The sequence below is a fragment of the Oncorhynchus kisutch genome, linkage group LG15 (assembly GCF_002021735.2).
Source record: "Oncorhynchus kisutch isolate 150728-3 linkage group LG15, Okis_V2, whole genome shotgun sequence".
NCBI classification, from domain to species: Eukaryota; Metazoa; Chordata; class Actinopteri; order Salmoniformes; family Salmonidae; genus Oncorhynchus; species Oncorhynchus kisutch.
The window spans coordinates 45,266,126-45,290,385 of record NC_034188.2 but is presented as its reverse complement, the minus strand read 5'-3'; the positions used below and the strand labels follow the sequence as shown (position 1 = coordinate 45,290,385).

The window sequence follows — 24,260 nt, the reverse complement described above, 5'->3', positions numbered from 1 at the left end:
CATGACTGAATACAAGCAGTGTAGCTATTCCCTGCGCAAGGCAATCAAACAAGCTAAGTGTCAGTATAGAGACAAAGTTGAGTCGCAATTCAATGGCTCAGACATGAGAGGTATGTGGCAGGGTCTACAGTCAATCATGGACTACAAAAGGAAAACCAGCCGCGTCGCGGACCCCGATGTCTTGCTCCCAGACAAACTAAACAACTTCTTTGCTCACTTTGAGGACAATACAGTGACACCGACACGCCCCGCTACCAAAACCTGAGGCCTCTCCTTCACTGCAGCCAACGTGAGTAAAACATTTAAAAGTGTTAACCCTCGCAAGGCCCAGATGGCATCCCTAGCCGCGTCCTCAGAGCATGCGCAGACCAGGTGGCTGGTGTGTTTACGGACATATTCAATCAATCCCTATCCCAGTCTGCTGTTCCCACATGCTTCAAGAGGGGTACCATTGTTCCTGTTCCCAAGAAAGCTAAGGTAACTGAGCTAAACGCCTATCGCCCCGAAGCACTCACTTCCGTCATCATGAAGTGCTTTGAGAGACTAGTCAAGGATCATATCACTTCCTCCCTACCTGATACCCTAGACCCACTTCAATTTGCTTACCGCCCCAATAGGTCCACAAACGACGCAATCGCAATCACACTGCACACTGCCCTAACCCATCTAGACAAGAGGAATACCTATGTAAGAATGCTGTTAATCGACTACAGCTCAGCATTTAACACCAAAGTACCCTCCAAACTCGTCATTAAGCTCGAGAGCCTGGGTCTCGAACCTGCCCTGTGCAACTCGGTCCTGGACTTTCTGACGGGCCGCCCTCCCAGGCGGTGAAGGTAGGTAACAACATCTCCACCCCGCTGATCCTCAACAATGGGTCCCCACAAGGGTGCGTTCTCAGCCCTCTCCTGTACTCCCTGTTCACCCATGAACAGTGGCCATGCACGCCTCCAACTCAATCATCAAGTTTGCAGATGACACTAAAGTGGTAGGCTTGATTACCAACAACAACGAGACGGCCTACAAGGAGGAGGTGAGGGCCCTAGGAGTGTGCTGTCAGGAAAATAACCTCACACTCAACGTCAACAAAACAAAACAAAGGAGATTATCGTGGACTTCAGGAGACAGCAGAGGGAGCACCACCCTATCCACATTGACAGGACAGTAGTGGAGAAGGTGGAAAGTTCCTCGGCGTACACATCACGGACAAACTGAAATGGTCCACCCACACTGACATCGTGGTGAAGAAGGCCCAACAGCACCTCTTCAACCTCAGGAGGCTGAAGAAATTTGGCTTGTCACCAAAAACACTCACAAAATTTTACAGATGCACAATCGAGAGCATCCTGTCGGGCTGTATCACCGCCTGTTACGGCAACTGCTCCGCCCACAACCGTAAGGATCTTCAGAGGTAGAGAGGTCTGCACGACGCATCACCGGGTGCAAACTACCTGCCCTCCAGGACACCTACACCATCCGATGTCACAGGAAGGCCATAAAGATCATCAAGGACAACAACCACCCGAGCCACTGCCTGTTCACCCCGCTATCATCCAGAAGGCGAGGTCAGTACAGGTGCATCAAAGTTGGGACCGAGAGACTGAAAAACAACTTCTGTCTCAAGGCCATCAGACTGTTAAACAGCCATCACTAACATTGAGTGGCTGCTGCCAACATACTGACTCAAATCTGTAGCCACTTTAATAATTAAAATTGGATGTAATAAATGTATCGCTAGTCACTTTAAACAATGCCACTTTATATAATGTTTACATACCCGACATTACTCATCTCGTATGTATATACATTACTCTATACCAAATCCAAATCAAATCAAATCAAATGTATTTATATAGCCCTTCGTACATCAGCTGATATCTCAAAGTGCTGTACAGAAACCTAGCCTAAAACCCCAAACAGCAAGCAATGCAGGTGTAGAAGCACGGTGGCTAGGAAAAACTCCCTAGAAAGGCCAAAACCTAGGAAGAAACCTAGAGAGGAACCAGGCTATGAGGGGTGGCCAGTCCTCTTCTGGCTGTGCCGGGTGGAGATTATAACAGAACATGGCCAAGATGTTCAAATGTTCATAAATGACCAGCATGGTCAAATAATAATAATCACAGGCAGAATAGTTGAAACTGGAGCAGCAGCACGGCCAGGTGGCCTGGGGACCCAACTCTGTCCCTTAGTCACTGTCACTAGCCGGCTACTCAGGGACGGTTGCCTTACGTACATAGTCATTGAACACTGGTCACTTTAATAATGATTACTTACTATTTACATATCTACTGCTGTACAACATTTTTAACATTTAAAAATGTTTCATTATTGTGTGCTTGTTGGACATTTACTGCATTAATTGATAGGAACATACGCATTTTTCTGCACCCGCCATACCATCTGCTAAACTGTGTATTAAATGTTTACTTTATTTGATAGGACTCTTAATAATAGCGATGATTCAACTTGACAGTTAGCCCAGTTGATTAGAGTACTTGGGCATCATTTGCAGGCCGATTTCACTACACTCGCATTAACATCTGCTAGCCATGTGTATGTGACCAATAAAATGTGATTTTATTTTATTTGGAACTCAAATGGCAGTTGGAAGGCTGTTGGTCTCTGATCCCAGGTACCATCTCCTGCCTTTGTGCACTTGACAAAGGAACTTAACCCTCCATTATTAGCTCCATCCAGGGGGACTACACCGTGGCTGACCCAGTGCCTCTCAATGTTTGTATGGGTTTTTGGGAAAGCCAGAATACCAATTTCTGTTCTAAAAAATATACATCAAAGTATCTATTATATATATTCTTTCCTGATTCTTATTGATTGCCTGTCTTTTATTGCAGGGGAGGAGTGGTGTGAAGGGAGAGTGTGGACCCAGGGGAAGTGATGTGAGTACACAGAGCCAGCTGAATGTTGTTTATCATCATTACTTTGTGCATTCGTATGTATGTGCTTATGAGTGTAGGTGTGTCTGTGGATTCACTGGGGCTGCTCTTCTTTCCACTAAAGTCATAGTAGTCTACACTCTTAGAAAAATGGGTTCCAAAAGGGTTCTTTGCAGAGGGATGGTTTGACCAAGAACCATTTTCATCTGAAGAACTCTTTTTGGAAGACGGGGGTTCTTTGTAAGACAAAGGGTTCTGCCTTATAACCTTTTTCATCCTAAGAACTGTTTTTGGAAGAAAGGGTTCTTTGATGATTCTTTGGAAGGCAGGAATGATTCTTTGGAAAGCTTTTTTAATCTTTCTTTTAAAAAGTGCCTTGAGCATTAGTGATTACCTCAGTGTTTAAACGTTAACTCTCTAGAGCAGTGGTTCCCAAACTGATGATGCAAAAATACAATTTTAAGGAACTCAGTCCGGCTTTCAATTTACTCTTGAAAGTTATAATGGTAGAATGCACAAGGTGCCATTTCGAAATTGGGTAGTGCATCATCAGTTTCATCAGCATCATCAGTTTTCTCTCTTGTAATGTCAGTCATTGAGAGCTATTTATAACATGTCAGAAATGTCCAGATCAACTAGATAATTTCAGCTAATGTTATTTTGCCCATAGATTTTGTTTTAGTGTTTAAGTCACTCAAATATCGCATGAATACACATTAGACATGGCAAAATGTATGGAATTGCAAGAAAATAAGCTTTAAACCTGCAACATTTTATCTCCACCAACAAGAGGGGTGTGAACAGTTTGTGTCATGAACAGTGCTTGTGCCCATAGAAATAGACGGGAGGCATGGAATGTTCCCCTGCGCTGGAAGGGGGGCATGAGTGGAAAAGTTTGGGAACCCCTGCTCTAGAGTTTAAAAAGATAGGTGAGACAATGTTTCAACTGTACCTACAGTATATGAGAATATTTGTACCCAGCAAATCGTCCAGTGTTACCAGTGTAGATATTTCAGTGTAATAAATTAACACTCAGTGGTGTAAAAAGAACCCCCTGTGCTGGTGAACCAGAGGTGAGTGTGATTGTGTCATTTTGACTCTCTGTAGAGTAAAACACTCAAAACCATGCTCATCATGATCTTATTTCCCAGAATGCTCTATAGGAAGAATATATTTTGTAATTATTTGTTTCAATATCTGTGTTTTTAGCATGTACATTGACTGATTGATCTGATGCTACACAAAGATAAATAACATACATCTTTCTAGTTGTTAGAGAATCTGTAAGTGGCTATTTAGATAGTTGTTCCAGTTTGCATGGTTCCACTTTGCGTGCCAGCATAATGTGTGAAGGCCTGATATGACCTGTAAACCAGGTGTTTTCTAAAACCAATCAATCAAATGTATTTATAAAGCCCTTCTTACATCAGCTGATGTCACAAAGTCCTGTACAGAAACCCAGCCTAAAACCCAAAACAGCAAGCAATGCAGGTGTAGAAGCATGGTGACTAGGAAAAACCACTGTGTTATGGTATAACTAGGCCGTCAAAGAAAGGCCTTATGATATATGTAATGTTTTGTCATAAAGAGTTTCATTTTAAAGAGTTTAATTTTAAAGGGTTCTGGAAAGAAACCTTCAAAGATTGAAAGGTTCTTACTAGAACTGTTCATGAACGGTTCAAAGAGGGTTCTTCATAGAGGGTTCTAGGTAGTTCTATGAATAACCCTAAGTACGTAGAGGGTTATAGGTAGAACCCTCTGCAAAGGGTTCTACCTAGCACCATAAAGGGTTCCCCTATGGAGACAAACCGAAGAGCCATATATGGCAGACCTGCCGTAAAACGTGTGGCGAGACAGCATTTCCCCCAGTACTTTTCAATCTGGTGTGGACCCGTCACTCCACTATCAAAGCAGCAGCACCGACCGAGTCAGTAACGTCGCAGCACATTTTTGCGTTCCAGTTCAACTTTTACCTTCTCTGTCTACAACTGAAACCAATAAAGACTATACGCATAAAAGTTGTGGTCTTTGTATTTGAGCAATATGATTGGCCGTTCATTCATACTATGCTCCCACGAGTAAGTTTCTTGAGCACTCAAGCAGTACAGAAGTTGATAGCTACTTTCACACAGCACACGCGAGCTGTCCTGAGTAAAAAGAAGCACCCATCAATCCCCACTGGGCACACACTGGTTGAATCAACGTTGTGTCCACGTCGTTGCAATGAAATTACATTGAACCAACGTGGAATAGATGTTGAATTGACATCTTTACCCACTGAATCTACTCGCTGAGCTTATTTATTTTTGTGAATTACGAAAAGTAAACATTCAATAGTGAACATAGAGTGGTTCATCCTTTAAAAGTTACGAGCTTATGCAGCGACCGTTTGTGGTAGATGGTGGCATTCTGTCAATGCACCACACTATCACAAGGGTGAGTTAGAACACTGATCTATCAGAAGTCTAAACTGTGGCAATGAATGAAGTCCTGCATCAAGCAACAACAACAAAAAGCTGTGTTCCTGGAGTTAAGAAAGAACTTGGGTAAATACCATAGGGGAATTTCACTGACAAATTTTGAAAAATAGGCTCTGCGAGCTTTTGGTTTCTCTCCCTCTAAAAACAGAAATAAATAATTCTAAATAATAAACTGGCTTTATTTGTAAATTAGTAAGAATGTCTCACACAATATTCAAGAATGGCATTTTTCCCTTTATTCAGATTACAATCGCTCACTTTCGGTTATTTGAAACTAAATAATCTCCAAAATATCATTATGTTTTAAACAAGCCATAGAAAAGGAAGGAACTTGTCTCTCGGCCCTGCATTAAAGACCAAAATTGGTTAAGGTTAAAGAAAATTGTGATAAATAAAAAATATATACCACCGTCCCTTGCGCATATCATTTTCTTTTAATAATGCATCCTTAATTACAAAGCGATGACTATTATTATTAACCCTGCATTATAATGATATAAAAGCCCCTTAGATATTCTCACAGACCAGATTTGCCCTAACGAAAAATGCCCCTTAGATATTAATTTAGAATCCTCCAATCCTCAAAGTGTAATTATTGATGGAAAGTCCCGTCATTGGCGGAGATTCAGGCGGCATTGGTGGAGTTGAAGAGGAAGAGGAACGAGATGTCACAATCCATGCCAAGCAAACATGCAGATGTTTATTTCAAATACATTTTAGTTGCAACAAGTTCGATCGGGTTTAAATCAGGAGACCTACATGTAGAGATGAAAAATATTTTTTTAAATATTCTTTAGGCCTACCATAGGCGACATGAGTCTCACTAGTGTTGAGTAATGCGCTGTTAAAAGTGTTGTAGGTATTTTTTTTTATTTTTTTTATTTAACCTTTATTTTACTACATAAAGGTCTACTTACCCTGCTGGTGTCTTGACCCAGTGTATGCCCTCATTTGCAATACAAACCATAACAAATTACAGTGGGAAAAAATGGAAGGGGGAACCAGTTAGGAACTTCTCTGTTGGCCATGGAGGCCTTTTAAAAACATGTTTTCAAACACTTTTTCACAAGGTCTATTAGCAGGACAATAGACACGATGTGGTCCCAAAAACAGCTCTCTGACATAGGGTCCAGCATATCTCTTGATGATGTCATTGAATATCTCGCCAGCTTTGATTACATGCCTGGGCCTGCAGTACGCAAAGTTCTTTGTTTGTCAGACATCATCATTGGGTTGAAAACTACAGAACAGTACAAAACAAGAGAACACACATGGTTCATTTTCTTGATTTTCTTTTTATAATAATAATTCTATAGATATATACAGTTGAAGTCAGAAATTTACATACACTTAGGTTGGGGTCATTAGAACTCGTTTTTCAACCACTCCATAAATTTCTTGTTTAACAAACTATAGTTTTGGCAAGTCGGTTAGGACATCTACTTTGTGCATGACACAAGTAATTTTTCCAACAATTGTTTACAGACAGATTATTTCACTTATAATTCACTGTATCACAATTTCAGTGGGTCAGAAGTTTACATACACTAAGTTGACTGTGCCTTTAAACAGCTTGGAAAATTCCAGAAAATTACGTCATGGCTTTAGAAGCTTCTGATAGGCTAATTGACATAATTTGAGTCAGTTGGAGGTGTACCTGTGGATTTATTTCAAGGCCTACCTTGTAGACCTCCACAAGTCTGGTTCATCCTTGGGAGCAATTTACAAACGCCTGAAGGTACCACGTTCATCTGTACAAACAATAGTACGCAAGTAGAAACACAGGCAGCCGTCATACCGCTCAGGAAGAAGACGCATTCTGTCTCATAGAGATGAATGCCCTTTGATGCGAAAAGTGCAAATCAATCCCAGAACAATGGTAAAGGACCTTGTGAAAATGCTGGAGGAAACAGGTTCAAAAGTATCGATATCCACAGTAAAATGAGTCATATATTGATATAACCTGAAAGTCAGCTCAGCAAGGAAGAGTCCACTGCTCCAAAACCGCCATAAAACATCCAGTCTACGGTTTGCAACTGCACATGGGGACAAAGACTGTACTTTGGAGAAATGTTTGGCCATAATGACCCTCATTATGTTCGGAGGAAAAAGGGGGAGGCTTGCAAGCTGAAGAACACCATCCCAACCGTGAAGCACGGTGGTGGCAGCATCATGTTGTGGGAGTGCTTTGCTGCAAGAGGGACAGCTGCACTTCACAAAATAGATGGCATCATGAGGGACTAACATTATGTGGATATATTGAAGCAACATCTCAAGACATCAGTCAGGAAGTTAAATCTTGGTCGCAAATGGGTCTTCCAAATGAACAATAACCTCAAGCATACTTCCAAAGTTGTGGCAAAATGGCTTAAGGAAAACAAAGTCAAGGTATTGAAGTGGCCATCACAAAGCCCTAACCCATCCTATAGAAATCTTGTGGGCAGAACTGAAAAAGCGTGTGCGAGCAAGGAGGCCTACAAACCCGAATCAGTTACACCAGCTCTGTCAGGAGGAATGGGCCAAAATTCACTCAATTTATTGTGGGAAGCTTGTGGAAGGCTACCCAAAATGTTTGACCCAAGTTAAACAACAGTGCTACCAAATACAAATTGATTGTATGTAAACTTCTGTCCCACCTGAGAATGTGATAAAATAAATCAAATTTGAAATAAATAATTCTCTCTACTATTATTCTGACATTTCACATTCTTAAAATAGTGGTGGTCCTAACTGACCTAAGACAGGGAATTTTTACTAGGATTAAATGTCAGTGATTGTGAAAAGCTGAGTTTAAATGTATTTGGCTAAGGTGTATGTAAACTTCCGACTTCAACTGTATATAAAGTCGGAAGTTTACATACACCTTAGCCAAATACATTTAAACTCAGTTTTTCGCGAATCCTAACATTTAATCCTTGTAAAAATTCTCAATTGGTTTGAGGTCGGGTGATTGTGGAGGCGAGGTCAACTGATGCAGCACTCCATCACTCTCCTTCTTGGTCAAATACACAGCCTGGAGGTGTTTTGGGTCATTTTCCTGTTGAAGAACAAATTATAGTCCCACGAAGCGCAAACCGAATGGGATGGTGTATCACTGCAGAATGCTTTGGTAGTCGTGCTGGTTGAGTGTGCCTTGAATTCTAAATAAATTACAGACAGTGTCACCAGCAAAGCTCCCCCATACCATCACACCTCCTCCTACTTGCTTCACGGTGGGAACCACACATTTTCTTATTGGTGTCCTTTTGGGGTGTTTTCTTTGCAGCATTTTGACCATGAAGGCCTTATTCACCCAGTCGCCTCTGAAAAGTTGATGTTGAGATGTGTCTGTTACTTTAACTCTGTGAAGCATTCATTTGGGCTGCAATTTCTGAGGCTTGTAACTCTGATTGGCACACCTGTTAATTGAAATGCAACCTCATGAAGCTGTTTGAGAGAATGCCTAGAGTGTGCAAAGCTGTCATCAAGGCAAAGGTTGGCTGCTTTGAAGAATCTCAAAGCAGCCAACCAGATGACCTGGTATCCACAATCACCTGACCTCAACCCAATTGAGTTGGTTTGGGATGTTGGACCGCAGAGTTAAGGACAAGAGCCAACAAGTGCTCAGCATATGTGGAAACTCCTTCAAAACTGTTGGAAAAGTATTCCAGGTTAAGCTGGTTGAGAGAATACCAAGTGTGTAAAGCTGTCATCAAAACAAAGGGTTGCTACTTTGAAGAATCTCAAATGTAAAATATATTTTGATTTGTTTAACACTTTTTTGGTTAATAAAAGTCCTCTCACTGCAACTGCGTTTATTTTCAGCAAAATTAACATGTGTAAATATTTGTATGAACATAAGATTCAACAACTGAGACATGAACTGAACAAGTTCCACAGACATGTGACTAACAGAAATAGCATAATGTGTCCCTGACCAAAGAGGGGTTCATAATCAAAAGTAACAGTCAGTATGTGGTGTAGCCACCAGCTTGCATGAAGTACTGCAGTGTCTCTCCTCCTCATGGACTTTTTCAGATTTGCCAGTTCTTGCAGTGAGATGTTACCCCACTCGTCCACCAAGGCACCTGCAAGTTCCCGGACATTTCTGGGGTGAATGGCCCTAGCCCTCACTCTCCGATCCAACAGATCCCAGGCGTGCTCAATGGGATTGAGATCCGGGCTCTTCGCTGGCCATGGCAGAACACTGACATTCCTGTCTTGCAGGAAATCACGCACAGAACGAGCACTATGGCTGGTGGCATTGTCATGCTTGAAAGTCATGTCAAGATGAGCCTGCAGGAAGGGTGCCACATGAGGGAGGAGGATGTCTTCCCTGTAACTTGCAGCGTTGAGATTGCCTGCAATGACAACAAGCTCAGTCCGATGAGGCTGTGACACACTCCCCAAGACTATGATGGACCCTCCACCTCCAAATCGATCCCACTCCAGAGTACAGGCCTCGGTGTAACGCTCATTCCTTCGACGATAAACGCGAATCCGACCATCACCCCTGGTGAGACAAAACTACGACTCGTCAGGGAAGATCACTTTTTGCCAATCCTGTCTGGTCCAGCGACAGTGAGTTTGTGCCCATAGGCGACTTTGTTGCCGGTGATGTCTGGTGAGGACCTGCCTTACATCAGGCCTACAAGCCCTCAGGGTTGTTGTCCTGTTGGAAGGTGAACCTTTGCCCCAGTCTGAGGTCCTGAGTGCTCCGTAGCCGGTTTTCATCAAGGATCTCGCTGTACTTTGCTCCATTCATCTTTCCCTCGATCCTGACTAGTGTCCTGTCCCTGCCGCTGAAAACATCCCTGCAAGCATGATACAGCAATCACCATGCTTCACCGTAGGGATGGTGCCATGTTTTGTCCAGACGTGACACTTGGCATTCAGGCCAAAGAGTCCAATCTTGCTTCAGACCAAAGAATCATTGTCTGAGAGTCCTTTAGGTGCTTATTGACAAACTCCAAGCGGGCTGTTATGTGCCTTTTACTGACAGGTGTGTGCCTTTCCAAATCATGTCCAATCAATTGAATTTACCATAGGTGGACTCCAATCAAGTTGGACAAACAACTCAAGGATGATCAATGGAAACAGGATGCACGTTTTAAATAAAATGTCCCGCAATTCTACGCATTCTTCCATGTCATATGTGTGTTTATATGATACCAGGGGTGTAAGCAGAGTAAAAAAAAAAAAGGTTTGTGGTGTCACCTCAGCTATATGGTTCTAATTAGCACCTTTTTTTCTAAGAGTGTAGCCATACCCTCATACACACAGCTCTCGCGTTTCTTCATTAATTTCTTCATTCAATACATTCATTTCTTCATTCAGTACAAATTATGTTAATTGTAGATTGTGATCATTGAGTAGTATATGATGTCTGTTGGTCACACCATTGGACTAGGTGAATCTCATGTAGTGTTAAACACAAATAGGTTGCCTTACCCTGTACCATAATGTCTAATTGTGTGTTAGTAATCTGTGAGTGATTGATTTTTCAGGGATTCGACTCGTTGACAGGGATAAAAGGAGAAAAGGGAATCATCGGATTTCCTGGAGTCAGGGTAAGAGATGCTATTGAGATGCTAATGACTTGATTCTCCTCTTTGAGTATGCCCCTGAGGGATGTTATGGTTAGGGATAAGAGTTTTTCCTCACCTTGTGACCTGACCTGGAAAAACTCTTGAGCCTAGACAACCTTTACCCAAGGTCTGGAGTTTTTCCTGATGAGGTTACATTTTGGTAATTTAGCAGAAGCTTTTATCCAAAGCATCTTACAGTAGTGAGTGCATACATTTTCATACTGGCACCCCATGGGAATCAAACCCACAACCTTGGCATTGCAAGCACCATGCTCTACCAACTGAGCCACACGGAACATTGTCAGGAAAAACCTCAAGTCATAGTCAATATTGCAGAGTAATAGTGAAGAATGGGGTAAGTTGAGCCAATTTTTACATTCAGCATCACTCCATCAAGGGAAATACGCGGAGTAAACCAAACAAAACACATCCAAATATTTAGTTGAACCCCCCTTGTCAGGGCATGGACAGCCTCAACTTGTCAGGGCATGGACTCTAAAAGGTGTCAAAAGCGTTCCACAGGGATGATGGCCCATGTTGACTCCAGTGTGTCAAGTTGGCTGGATGTCCTTGAGGGCGGTGGACCATTCTTGATACACACAGGAAACTGTTGAGTGTGAAAAGCACTTAAATATGTTGTCTTGTCCATTCAGTCTCTGAATGGCACACATACACAATCCATGTCTCAATTGTCTCAAGGCGTAAAAATCCTTCTTTAACCTGTCTCCTCCCCTTCATATATACTGATTGAAGTGGATTTAAGAAGTGACATCAATAAAGGATCATAGCATTCACCTGGACTCACCTGGTCAGTCATGGAAAGAGCAGGTGTTTTGAATGTTTTGTGTACTCAGTGTATAGTATTCTCTCTAACAAAGATATCTACATATATTTCAGGATGTTGTTTAACACTGGAAATAATCAAAATTCATGTAACCACTACAGTTTTGAAAACATAGCTTGTCCAAAAAACGTGGTCTCTTGGCACACTTAACCAGGGCATGGGGGGGTTGAGTCACGGGACAGAGTAAGTGAAGCCGCCTACAACTTTTTCTGAATGAAATATTACCACTACCTTTTTAAGATCATGTCTATCTTTATTTCCCGCACACACTTCAACACAATCACTATAACTTTTTTGTCCTTTAATAATTTAAGCCTCTTTTAACACAGGCTTAACACCTAACAAACACTTTGTACTTTTTTTAAAAACACATTAAACATAGGCCAGGCCTTGTTGTTATCTCATACCAGAGTGATAATGCCTTGCATTACGCCTGGGAAGAAAACATTTACATTTGCTCAACTTGCCATTGGCTCAACTATTGGTTCAACTTACCTCAAGGCAAGGATTTGGACTGTTTTAGCCACAGCCACAAGAAAGCACTTCATGCTATGTTTAGGACCTCATATTTAAGCTTATAGAGACCTCCTATTGACGTATAGAACAATCCTAAAATTATCCAGCTGGTTTATATACGAGCATCATGAAACCTCTAACACAAAAAATAATTTGACTTGGTGAAAATATTTCTTGGGGACCTAACTTGCTTACCACTTTCACAGAGTCCATGGAATGGTGACTTTTTATATCTGGTCAAATATATATTTTATTGTATAGTTTCCTAGAAGCAATGGTGGCTCAACTTACCGCTATGGCTCAACTTATCCCCCCCCCCCCACCTCATAGATCATTCATTAGTTTCATATTACATTAGATTTGGAATGTATATTTCACCCAAGGAATCTTTAGTTTTCCATTCAAACTACTGTATGGTGATGTTTTAAGCTGAGAGTGTATTGGAAAAGGACCCTAATGCCTAACCTGTACTTTCCCTATCGGACGTGGTCACTCTTATGGGTTTCCTCTCACTTCTAAGAAGCTTTTACTTTGTGCAGAGCTTTCCTGTCCTGCTCCTACTTCTTTGCATTTCAGGGCCACATGTTTTGAAACAAAATGCCTGCAGGGGATCACCATCTTGTGGTGCATACACAACATCACAGGCCTACACTCAAAAAGACCGCCTTACTCAAGCTACTCATCTCTTTACTGTAACACATAGGCAGTGGTGGAAAAAGTATCCAATTGTCATACTTGAGTAAAAGTAAAGACATGTTAATAGAAAGTGAAAGTCACCCAGTAAAGTACTACTTGAATAAAGGTCTAGTTTTAAATTTAGTTAAGTGTCAAAAGCAATATTAAATGCTAAAATATACTTAAGTATCAAAAGTAAATGTCATTTTCCTGTCCATTTTCCAGTCCTTTTGGGTGTCAGGGAAAATGTATGGAGGTAAAAATTATATATTTTCATTAGGAATGTAGTGGAGTAAAAGTTGTCAAAAATATTAGTAGTAAAGTGCAGATACCCCCCAAAAAACGAGTTAAGTAGTACTTCAAAGTATTTTTACTGAGTTATTTTACAGCACTGCACGTATAGTGGATAACAATAGTATGTTATTGTGTTATTAGGGTCTTCCTGGATATCCTGGCTTCCCTGGGCCACCTGGTGTAAAGGTATGCAGCAGTTTCGTCACCGTATTAAATACAACTGTGTGTGTTGATTGTGCTCTAATTACCATGATTTCTCATATGTTCAGGGGATCCTCGGGAGCCCTGGCCTACCTGGTCTGATAGGAACGGAGGGACCCAAGGTTAGCCGGTCTCACTGTAGAAAACAGCGCTCTCTGTACGGTGTCGGCATAGGTTTGAATCTGGCCTACTGCCCTTTGACACAACCTCTCTCTACCTTTCCCCACTGTCATTCTCTCTCTTTATCTGTTCAATAAAGTCAGAAAATACTTGAAAATATATTTCAGAAAGCAACGCTTAACTCTTAACTATTCCCCATCCAATCTCACTGAGATCACCCATTTGATTTTCATTAATGTGGTGTTATTTAGTATCTTATGTGACGTCATCTTATTAACGTCACGTTAATGTGATATCTTTGTAAATGTCTCCAAGGGGTTCCAAGGAGATCTTGGTCCCAAAGGACTGACAGAGTTCAGGCAGGTTAATTATACAGGTAAGTGCTTTGTTTTCAACATATACAGTCCTCTGGACACCATTGACCCTTTAGTGACATCGTAGTAGATTAATACTCTCACTAACCCATGGATGTTACTGTGTCTTAGCTTTACATTAGACTCTGAGAATGTGTTTTCTCAAGCATGGGACCTGACATAGTGATATGAGTGATCTAAAAACAAATGTTCTCACACAAACCTGGATTTTCCAAGGCAAAAAATAAAAACCACATAGCATACTTAACTCCATGGTCCTCTAAGAACCTACGTTATGTTTAAAAAAAAAAATGCACTGCATGCTGGCATGGTCAATAGCCCGTTTACCATTCTCCTCTTCCATTTAGTTGCTCCCTCTCTCCATCGGTTCAGTTCCACTCCAAGAATGGTGACAAACATGATAATGCCATTTTATTTAGCTCATTGACTACATTGGAAATAAGTTTTGTATAGTGCATAGTGTATAGTGTATAGTGTGTTATCCTCTGGGCATTGTACTGTTTAAATGTAGTACAATGTTTTAACCCTCCAAAATAAATAGGCAATCTAGTCAAATTACATTTCCGGGTAGAAGCTGGTGAAAGACATGATTTCTGTAACACCCCAGATCTCTACTGAGACTCCCTCGTAAGGAAACTGACGGGAAAGACTGATTGACTAAACGATAAAGGAGAATGGGACTTTGTGGGCATATTGTGTGTGTGTCCTGGCATGATGTCATCATTGTTTTTCCCCCTGGCATGACATCATCATCGTGTGTCTTGTGGGTCGGGGTGTGTGTTACATGACCGCCGTACAGCTTGTAGAGGTGAGCACATTGTCTGTTAAGAAATTCACTGTATCACTAAAACACCTTGATAAAACTGATTTTCATAAAACAACTGTGATAAGACTTTATAAAGATATGTCACTCTCATCAGTTAGTCTTTATGGATGTGTCGTTCTTAGAAATAAATCAAATACCTGTGCAGGTTGTAACATCCATTCACACTATCCCAGATATCAAATCAACTGATCATGTTTTTCATACACTTAGAAAAAAGGTTCCAGTTAGTACTAAAAACTGTTTTTTCATTTAATTCTCATTGTTCCTGTAGGGTAACTCTTTTTGAGGCCTTGGAGAACCTGTTTATAATGGTTCTATGTAGAACCATCATGAGAGGGGTTTAAGTAGCACCAGTGTTCTAAGTAGGAACCCCTTTTGGTGCTACTTAGAACCCATACATTAAAAAAAGGGTTATTTGATTTGTCCCTGTAAGGGAACCATGTCTGGTGCTTTGCAGAACCCTCTCATGAAGAACTTTCTACACTGGATTCCAGGTAGAACCAATAGCAGGTTATATCTAGAACCACACTAGAACTCCATGGTTTGATTACTATTTACATTTAGTAGTATGGCTCATCCATAATGAAACTTGAAGAAAACATTTGAGAAAATGTTTCTAGACATTTCTTCCACTGGTTGTATCAAAGTGAGATATGCCTCCAAGACATGTGATTCAGCATTATAATCTTTAAATAATGGACTATGGAGGTCTGGTGTCTAGTGTCTTTATATACATGCTGACACTCCTCACTTAAGGATCTAGAACAATCAACCAAAAATAACCCATGCACATAAACTCAGAGGAAGTTACCTGCACTGTAGATACAGTGTAGGTAACATCCTGAGTTTATGTGCATGGGTTATTTTTGGTTGATTGTTGGCTAGAGCTGTTGGCTAGAGGGCATGTGCAAGACCAGAATAGGCACATTTGCTATTTAATGCAACAGTCTTTGTGTCAAAACTATCAGTAGAGTTGAAAGTGCGATAGAAACACATTGATCTTCAAATTTTTATTTGGTACGTGAAAACGTAAGGAAAAAAGTAGATCACGCACTGATTTTATCTGCAACAAGTCAGTTTGGTGGAAACACACAGCTGGTTGGAAAATGTGCATATTCTTTATGCAGATTTGAGAATATTTGCTGTCTATTGCCAATTGGTTGGAAACCTATATAGCTAGTGAAGAGTTACAACTATAACCCATTTAATGCAGTAATTGTGACTCCCATGGTAACCTGTTGTTTCAGGGATACCAGGGGAGTCGGGGCTGCCTGGAAGACCAGGACCACCTGGAGATGTTGGGGAGATGGGGATGCACGGCCGCCAAGGACTGCCTGGGGTATCAATACCTGGTCAGTGACCCAAAAGTCCCCTGGCCAGTAATAATACCCCCCATCTCAAAATACAGTTCAGCCCCAGTGTGAGCGTGCTTGTTTATATACATGTGCGTGTGTGTCTAATAAGGTCTTTGTACTGTAACTCTACCTTACCATGCCATGCTGCCTCTCCTCAGGTACCAATGGTGAGCCTGGCCCAATAGGGATGACTGGCACCAAGGGGGTTAAAGGAGAGCCAGGGATGCACTACCAGAACGGGCCTACACCCGGAGAGCCTGGTAAACCGGGCACAGCAGGCCTCAGTGGTCTGAAAGGAGAGCGCGGCCCCCCAGGTTTGTAACCTCAAGTGCATTTTGTCCCCATCTCCTGCACTTCTCTCATAGAACATGGCCTGTCTTCTACTAATCTCTTGATATTCGATGCTTTCATGTCATAGCATCTGAATGTGGATTTAAACACTCAACACCTACTGTAGACTCGGTTCTGGCTTGTGAATGTGGAACTCGTGTTGGTACTGTAGATAATGTTATTAAGTTCTTTACAGCTTGTATTGCAATGTTGTTGTGTGTACACTCTTAGAAGTAAAGGAGCCTGTGGGGTGGAAAGGGTCTTCGAGGAACCCGTCTGTAATGGTTGAAACAGGAACCTTTTTGTAATGGGAGGGGTTCGATTTTGAACCTTTAAAAAAATATATTGTAGACGTAGCAACCTATCGGAAGATTGGAGGCATTGCTTATTGAAGGCATGGCTTTCAGGTAGTTATTTTTGGCCACCCCATTGAGTAAATGTCATAGAGTACCACAGTATGAGTCATAATACCCATAAAACCTAGCGGTCAAACAGGGAAATGGTTCCAACTGTTTTTCTACCATAAATTTTTCCCATAGGGGATTTTAGAAACACTTTAAAATAAGGTCTGTGTTTTGTGTAGGCTTACCCTAACATGACATTTTGATAACCATGTAAATCTCTCTCAGACAAGGTGACTTTTATCAATATATTCGCCTGTATTTAACCCCAACCAATTAAATGCTAATTAGTTGTTAATGTGACTATCAGAAAGAACTACAAATGCCATGATGATCTAGACGAGACTGCCAAATAGAGGCAAAGGTAAGAATCTCTGGATTAACTATCTATTGCTAGCTAAATATAGTAATGAATAAATTTGCTACATTCCTTAAACGTACCTGTTAGCAAAGGTGCCAGCTAGAGATGTTGTGCAGGAGCTTGCAGGGATTTGTAGTCTTGCTTTGTCTACTTTGATGCTAATTAGCATTTTTGAATCTGAGAGTAAATTAAGCCAAATATATTGATAAAATCACCTTGTCCCGGAAAGATTTACATGGTTATCAAAATGTCACGTCAGGGTAAGCATACACAAACACAGCCCTTATTTAAAAATTTTCTAATATCCCCCATAGAAAAAATGCATGGTGGAAAAATGGTTAAAACCATTTCCCTGTTTGACCACTAGGTTTTATGAGTATTATGACACCTCCACTGTGGGTCTCTATTCCTGTTCATCATGTTAAGTTTGTACACTGCAAATTAAAATGTTCCTTGAATATTTAGGCATATTACAAATTCTAATATAATATTCATATTATTAACATTACTGATGAGTAATAAAGTGGTAAATATTCCAACTATAGGATTTGCATATGCTCTTGAGGAACTCCTACACCTCAGTATGCCTCATTGAAGATACAAACCTGTCACTGTTCAACCAATACAACAGAACAGATGAACAGGAATGACATTTACTCCCACGGGTGGCATTAAAAGTGACATCTGAAAGCCATGCCCCTACTAAGCCATGCCTGTAGTCCATGGTTATTCTAGGAACCCTTTGCTACATTGAAACATTAAAGGTTCCTCCAAGAACCCCTCAACTAACCAAAGGTGCAAATATACCAATGGTTCCTTGAGGAACTCCAGGGGTTCCTTGAGTGTAGTTTGCTTCCATTTTTCATCATCTTGTCAGCTAATATTCCACTTGTGTTTGTTTTGCTAAGCCTATGTCTGATCTGCATGCCTTTGTGTCTCCTGCAATGATGTCATCATTGTGTCCCACCCTGGATGATGTCATCATTCTGTGTGTGCCCCTCGTATGACATCATCGTGTGTCTTGTGATGTGTGTTGGGTGGGCGCCACATAGGTTGTGGAGGTGAGCACTCCTGTTTCACTGGTTTGAATTCATTCTCAAGATATTCTCAAGATAAACACCATCATTTAGACATGCACTTTATTAGATCCTGGAATTCCTTTGAGGGGAGTCTGCATTGTAATAGCAGTCATTTTTATAGTACCCAAAACAATGATTTAATTCGACCATAGGATAAAAACATACTATATGAATAGTGCACTGTGGATTCTATTGAATTGATCTCTCAAAATATTTGTGTACGTCTTCACTCAGCCTTTGGGATATTCGATTAAGGTGTGTAATCATGGTTGTGCTGCAGGTACGTACTGCACCCCTGGTTCACCAGGAGAGCCTGGAGCAGATGGAGATCAAGGTCCTCCTGGATCTGCAGGGTTCCCTGGTAGCAAAGGTGAGTTGTTATGTAACATGGATTTATTCATGTGGAATTATTAGAACATGTGTCTAGGGCTGTTGCGGTGACTGTATTACCGCCATACCGGCAGTCATGAGTCATGACCGCGGTAAAATTCCACATGCCATGTGATCTCCTTTCATGCACTCTGGACATGCTTTGGTAGTACCCAACATGCTAACTACCATCAGGTCCTAATGGTCTTGTACTCAGGGCTCTATTGTCCCTCTAACCACTGACATCAATGTAAATACAATAACAAATTACGTCAAACACTTATCATCAAAACAGTGTTTTGCTTTTAAAACTCACTGTGAGGATCAATTTGAAGAAAGAAATTCAACAGCAGGTTGAAACTGAGTGTAAAAGATGGTTGCTGTGGATGTTGTTTTCAAAGCCTAACACAATGAAATGGACAGTGCTTTCTAAGGTGATGATTCATTCAAAACATCCATAAGCATATTAGAGCTTATGCATGTGCATAGGCTTATGAGCCCAAGTCCCAAAAAACCTGGAATAAAATTGATGATTGTGCCGTTATACAATACATAGCCAATACATATTGCAAATGGCAGAATAACAAAACTGATTTACGATGTCTTGGTTTCATAACCCAAAATTTGAGTTATAACCTTCGAGTGTGGACTGTATTATTATGCATACTGGATGGACTGGTTACCTTATGCTATGCTCCAAAATGTCTATACACGAGTCTGGGAGACAACGTATAGCCCTAGGCCAGGGTTTCCCAAACTCGGTCCTCTGGGCCCCAAGGGATGCACGATTTGTTTTTTGCCATAGCAATACACAGCCGATTCAAATAATCAACTAATCATCAAGCTTTGATCATCGGAATGCACCCCTTGGGGTCCCGAGGACCGAGTTTGGGAAAAGATGCCCTAGGCAATGCTGTTGGTTCGTTGAAAAGTGCGGATGGCTTACAGTTTGCCTACACTTATAGTGAATTTGTATTTGATTTTGAATAGCCTTGTAATAGAGAATGTTTTATATTTTCATAATTCATTGGGTGACACATTACCTTCAGCTATACAGAATGTCTCACCACCATGTGTTTCCATTTCCTCCTCACTTTCCTTTATTCATTTCTCGAGTGTGCAGAGGGGCTGTCAACAGTTTAGTGAAATATGTTTTGTTTGCTGAAAACATGCTACTATCGATGTTCCCAAACAGATTTCACTTGGTTTGCCAAATGAAGCATTGGGTAGCTGCAACAGGGTTGGAGAACCCATGGCATAGAGAGTTTGGGCAGAATATCACCTGTCTGGGCAGCACCCCATATATGTTTTGATTTTTAAGACATTCCAAGATTTGTGTCATTCACAACTAAAGTTACCATATAACTCTAAATCAAATGTTTCAAATTATCACTTTTGCGTTCAACATAGCCACCTCATATGTGCACTTATACTGGAATGGTAAAAATATACTGAAAAAAATATATAAACGTAAAAAATGTAAAGTGTTGGTCCCATGTTCCATGAACTGAAATTAAAGATCCCAGAAATGTTCTATACGATACAAAAAGCATTTATCCTTTGCCAAGATTATCCATCCACCTGACAGGCGTGGCATATCAAGAAGCTGATTAAACAGCATAATCATTACACAGGTGCACCTTGTGCTGGGGACAATACTAAGGCCACTCTAAAATGTGCAGTTTTGTCACACGACACAATGTGGGAGTGTGAAAGTTTTGAGGACGCATTTAATCGGCATGCTGACTGCAGGAATGTCCACCAAAGCTTTTCTCAGAGAATTTCATGTTAATTTCTCTACTATAAGCCACCTCAAAAGTCGTTTTAGAGAATTTGGCAGTACGTCCAACTGGCCCCACATCCGATGACCACGTGTAACCAGCCCAGCACCTCTGCATCTGGCTTCTTCACCTGCAGGATCGTCTGAGACCAGCCATCTGGACAGCTGATGAAACTGTGGGTTTGCACAACCAAAGAATTTATGCGTAAACTGTCAGAAACCGTCTCAGGGAAGCTCATCTGCGTGCTCGTCATCCTCACCTTGACCTGACCTTGACCTGACTGCAGTTTGCTATTGTAACCAAAATATTCACATTCAATATTCACATTCAATGGCCACTGGCATGCTGGAGAAGTGTGCTCTCCACGGATGAATCCTGGTTTTAACAATACCGAGTGTGTATGGTGTCATGTGGGCTAGAATTTTGCTGATGTCAATGTTGTCAACAGAGTGACCCATGATGGCGGTTATGGTATGGGCAGGCACAAGCTATGGACAACAAACACAATTGCATTTTATCGATGGCAATTTGAATGCACAGAGATACTGTGAGGAGATACTGAGGCCCATTGTCGTGCCATTCATCCGCCGCCATCACCTCATGTTTCAGCATGATAATGCACAGCCCATGTTGCAAGGATCTGTACGCAATTCCTGGAATCTGAAAATGTTCCTGTTCTTCCATGGCCTGCATACTCACCAGACATGTCACCCATTGAGCATGTTTGGGATGCTCTGGATTGACGTGTATGACAGCGTTTTCCATTTCCCGCCAATATCCATCAACTTCGCACAGCAAATTAAATACAAAATCTAATCAAGTTATATTTGTCACATGCGCCGAATTACAACAGGTGTAGTAGACCTTACAGTGGAATGCTTACTTACCCTTAACCTCTCTGGGATATGTGGGACGCTAGCGTATCACCTGGCCAAAAGCCAGGGAAAATGCAGTGCGCCAAATTCAAATAAATTACTATAAAAATCTAACTTTCATTAAATCACACATGTAAGATAGCGAATTAAAGCTACACTTGTTGTGAATCCAGCCAACATGTCAGATTTCAAAAAGGCTTTTTGGCGAAAGCAAACGATGCTATTATCTGAGGATAGCACCTCCGTCAACAAAGCGAGAAACCATATTTCAACCCTGCAGGCGCGACACAAAACGCAGAAATAAAAATATAATTCATGCCTTACCTTTGATGAGCTTCTTTTGTTGGCAATCCAATATGTCCCATAAACATCACAAATGGTCCTTTTGTTCGATTAATTCTGTGGATATATGTTTTAAAAAATTATTTTATTTGGCACGTTTGATCCAGAAAAACACCAGTTCCAACTTGCTCAACGTGACTACAAAATATCTCAAAAGGTACCTGTAAACTTTGCCAAAACATTTCAAACTACTTTTGTAATACAACTTTAGGTATTTTTTCATGTAAGTAATCGATAAAATTGATGACGGGATGATCTGTGTTCAATACAGGAAGAAAACAAACTGAGGCATGCTTTCTGGTCATGCTCCTCTATCTAATAGTACACTTCAAGTGACCCTCGTTCAAGATGGCCGTACTTCTTCATTACACAAAGGAATAACCTCATGTAACGTACTGGGTATAGTGGGTGAGAAGTCAGGCGCAGGAAGCAGAGAGTTCAGGGTAGTGCTATATTTAATGCACAAATGGCGCACAACAAAACAAATGCCCCAAACACGGGGCCTGAAACTGTCCAGCAAAACCCACGAAATAGGAAACATGTAACCCACAGACGTGCACACAAGTTACACAAAACAATCCCGCACAAAGAGCAGGCGGGCCTACTGGTAAATAAAGCCCAACTAATCAGCCTAAAACACAAACAGGTGAAACCAATAAACATAAAGGGAAAAAAGGATCCGTGGCAGCTAGCTGGCCGGTGACGACGACCGCCGAGCGCCACCCGAACAGGAAGGGGAGCCACCCTCGGTAGGAGTCGTGACACCTCAACCAATTTCTAAAGACTGTTGACATCCAGTGGAAGCAATAGGAACTGCAAGAAGGTCCCTTAGAAATCTGGATTCCCAATGAAAATCCATTGAAAAGAGAGTGACCTCAAAAAAAATGTCTGAACGGCTTGTCCTCTGGGTTTCACCTGCTAAATAAGTTCTGTTATGCTCACAGACATGATTCAAACCGTTTTAGAAACTTAAGAGTGTTTTCTAAAACTAATATACTAATATATAAATCCAAATCCTAATAATAATATATAAACTTCCGAGTGTTTTCTTTCCAAATCCAAATACTAATAATATGCATATCTTATCTTCTGGGGATGAGTAACAGGCAGTTGAATTTGGACGTGCATTTCATCCGGATGTGAAAATACTGCCCCCTGTCACCAAGAAGTTTTAACCAACAATGCAGTTTTAATAAAAATAACAAATAAATAAAAATAACAAATAATTAAGAGCAGCAGTAGAATAACAGTAGGGAGGCTATATACAGGGGCTACCGGTACAGAGTCAATTTGCGGGTGCACAATGTTAGTCGAGGTAATTGAGGTAATATGTACATGTAGGTAGAGTTAAAGTGACTATACATTGATAAAGTTAAAGTGACTATGCATTAAACAGAGAGTAGCAGCAGTGCAAAAGAGGTGGGGGGGGGGACAATGCAAATAGTCTGGGTAGCCATTTGATTAGCTGTTCAGGAGTCTTATGGCTAGAAGGTAGAAGCTGTTAAGAAGATCTAGACTTGGCGCTCCGGTACTGCTTGCTGTGCGTTAGTAGAGAGAACTTGGGTGGCTGGAGTTTTTGAGGGCCTTTAGGGCCTTCCTCTGACACTGCCTGGTATAGAGGTCCTGGAGGGCAGGAAGCTTGGCCCCAGTTACGTACTGGGCCGAACACACTACCCTATGTAGAGCCTTGGGGTCGGAGGCCGAGCAGTTGCCATACCAGGCAGTGATGCAACCAGTCTCTTTGGTGCAGCTGTAGAACGTTTTGAGGATCTGAGGACCCATGCCAAGTCTTTTCAGTCTCCTGGGGAGGAAAGGCTTTGCTGTGCCCTCTTCATGACTGTCTTGGTGTGTTTGGACCATGATAGTTTGTTGGTGATGTGCACACCAAGGAACTTGAAGCCCTCAACCTGCTCCACTACAGCCCCGTCAATGAGAATGGGGGTGTGCTCGGTCCTCCTTTTCCTGTAGTCCAGAATCATCTTTTTTGTCTTGATCACGTTGAGGGAGAGGTTGTTATCATGGCACCACACGGCCAGTTCTCTAACCTCCTCCCTATAAACTGTCTCAACGCTGTCTGTGATCAGGCCTACCACTGTTGTGTCGTCTGCAAACTTAATGATGGTGTTGAAGTCGTGCCTGGCCATGCAGTCATGGGTGAACATGGAGTAAAGGAAGGGACTGAGCACGCACCCCTGAGGGGCCCCCGTGTTAAGGATCAGCGTGGCATATGTGTTGTTACCTACCCTTACCACCTGGGGACGGTCATCAGGAAGTCCAGGATCCAGTTGCAGAGGGTGGTGTTTAGTCCCAGGGTCCTTAGCTTAGTGATGAGCTATGAGGGCACTATGGTGTTAAACACTGAGCTGTAGTCAATGAATTACATTCTCATGTTGGTGTTCCTTTTGTCCAGGTGGGAAAGGGCAGTGTGGAGTGCAATAGGGATTGCATCATCTGTGGATCTGTTGGGGTGGCATGTAAATCGGAGTGGGTCTAGGGTTTCTGGGATAGTGTTGATGTGAGCCATGACCAGCCTTTCAAAGCACATCATGGCTACAGACGTGAGTGCTACGGGTCGG

At 41.6% G+C, this 24,260-nt stretch overlaps 1 protein-coding gene across 4 annotated transcripts in view; it reads left to right on the top strand.

Moving 5' to 3' along the window:
- col4a4 (collagen, type IV, alpha 4) overlaps positions 1 to 24,260 on the top strand; it is a 161,886-nt gene that overhangs the window by 85,647 nt on the left and 51,979 nt on the right. For 2 of the 4 annotated variants that reach the window (XM_020503910.2, XM_031790323.1), the window contains exons 14-23: positions 2,853 to 2,897; positions 10,861 to 10,923; positions 13,412 to 13,456; positions 13,540 to 13,593; positions 13,907 to 13,967; positions 14,765 to 14,773; positions 16,039 to 16,143; positions 16,305 to 16,460; positions 18,291 to 18,299; positions 18,598 to 18,687. In XM_020503910.2, the coding sequence (XP_020359499.1) occupies positions 2,853 to 2,897; positions 10,861 to 10,923; positions 13,412 to 13,456; positions 13,540 to 13,593; positions 13,907 to 13,967; positions 14,765 to 14,773; positions 16,039 to 16,143; positions 16,305 to 16,460; positions 18,291 to 18,299; positions 18,598 to 18,687 (637 nt within the window). The remainder of the gene's footprint in view (positions 1 to 2,852; positions 2,898 to 10,860; positions 10,924 to 13,411; positions 13,457 to 13,539; positions 13,594 to 13,906; positions 13,968 to 14,764; positions 14,774 to 16,038; positions 16,144 to 16,304; positions 16,461 to 18,290; positions 18,300 to 18,597; positions 18,688 to 24,260) is intronic. The other 2 variants (XM_020503913.2, XM_020503912.2) reach the window with 2 other exon arrangements.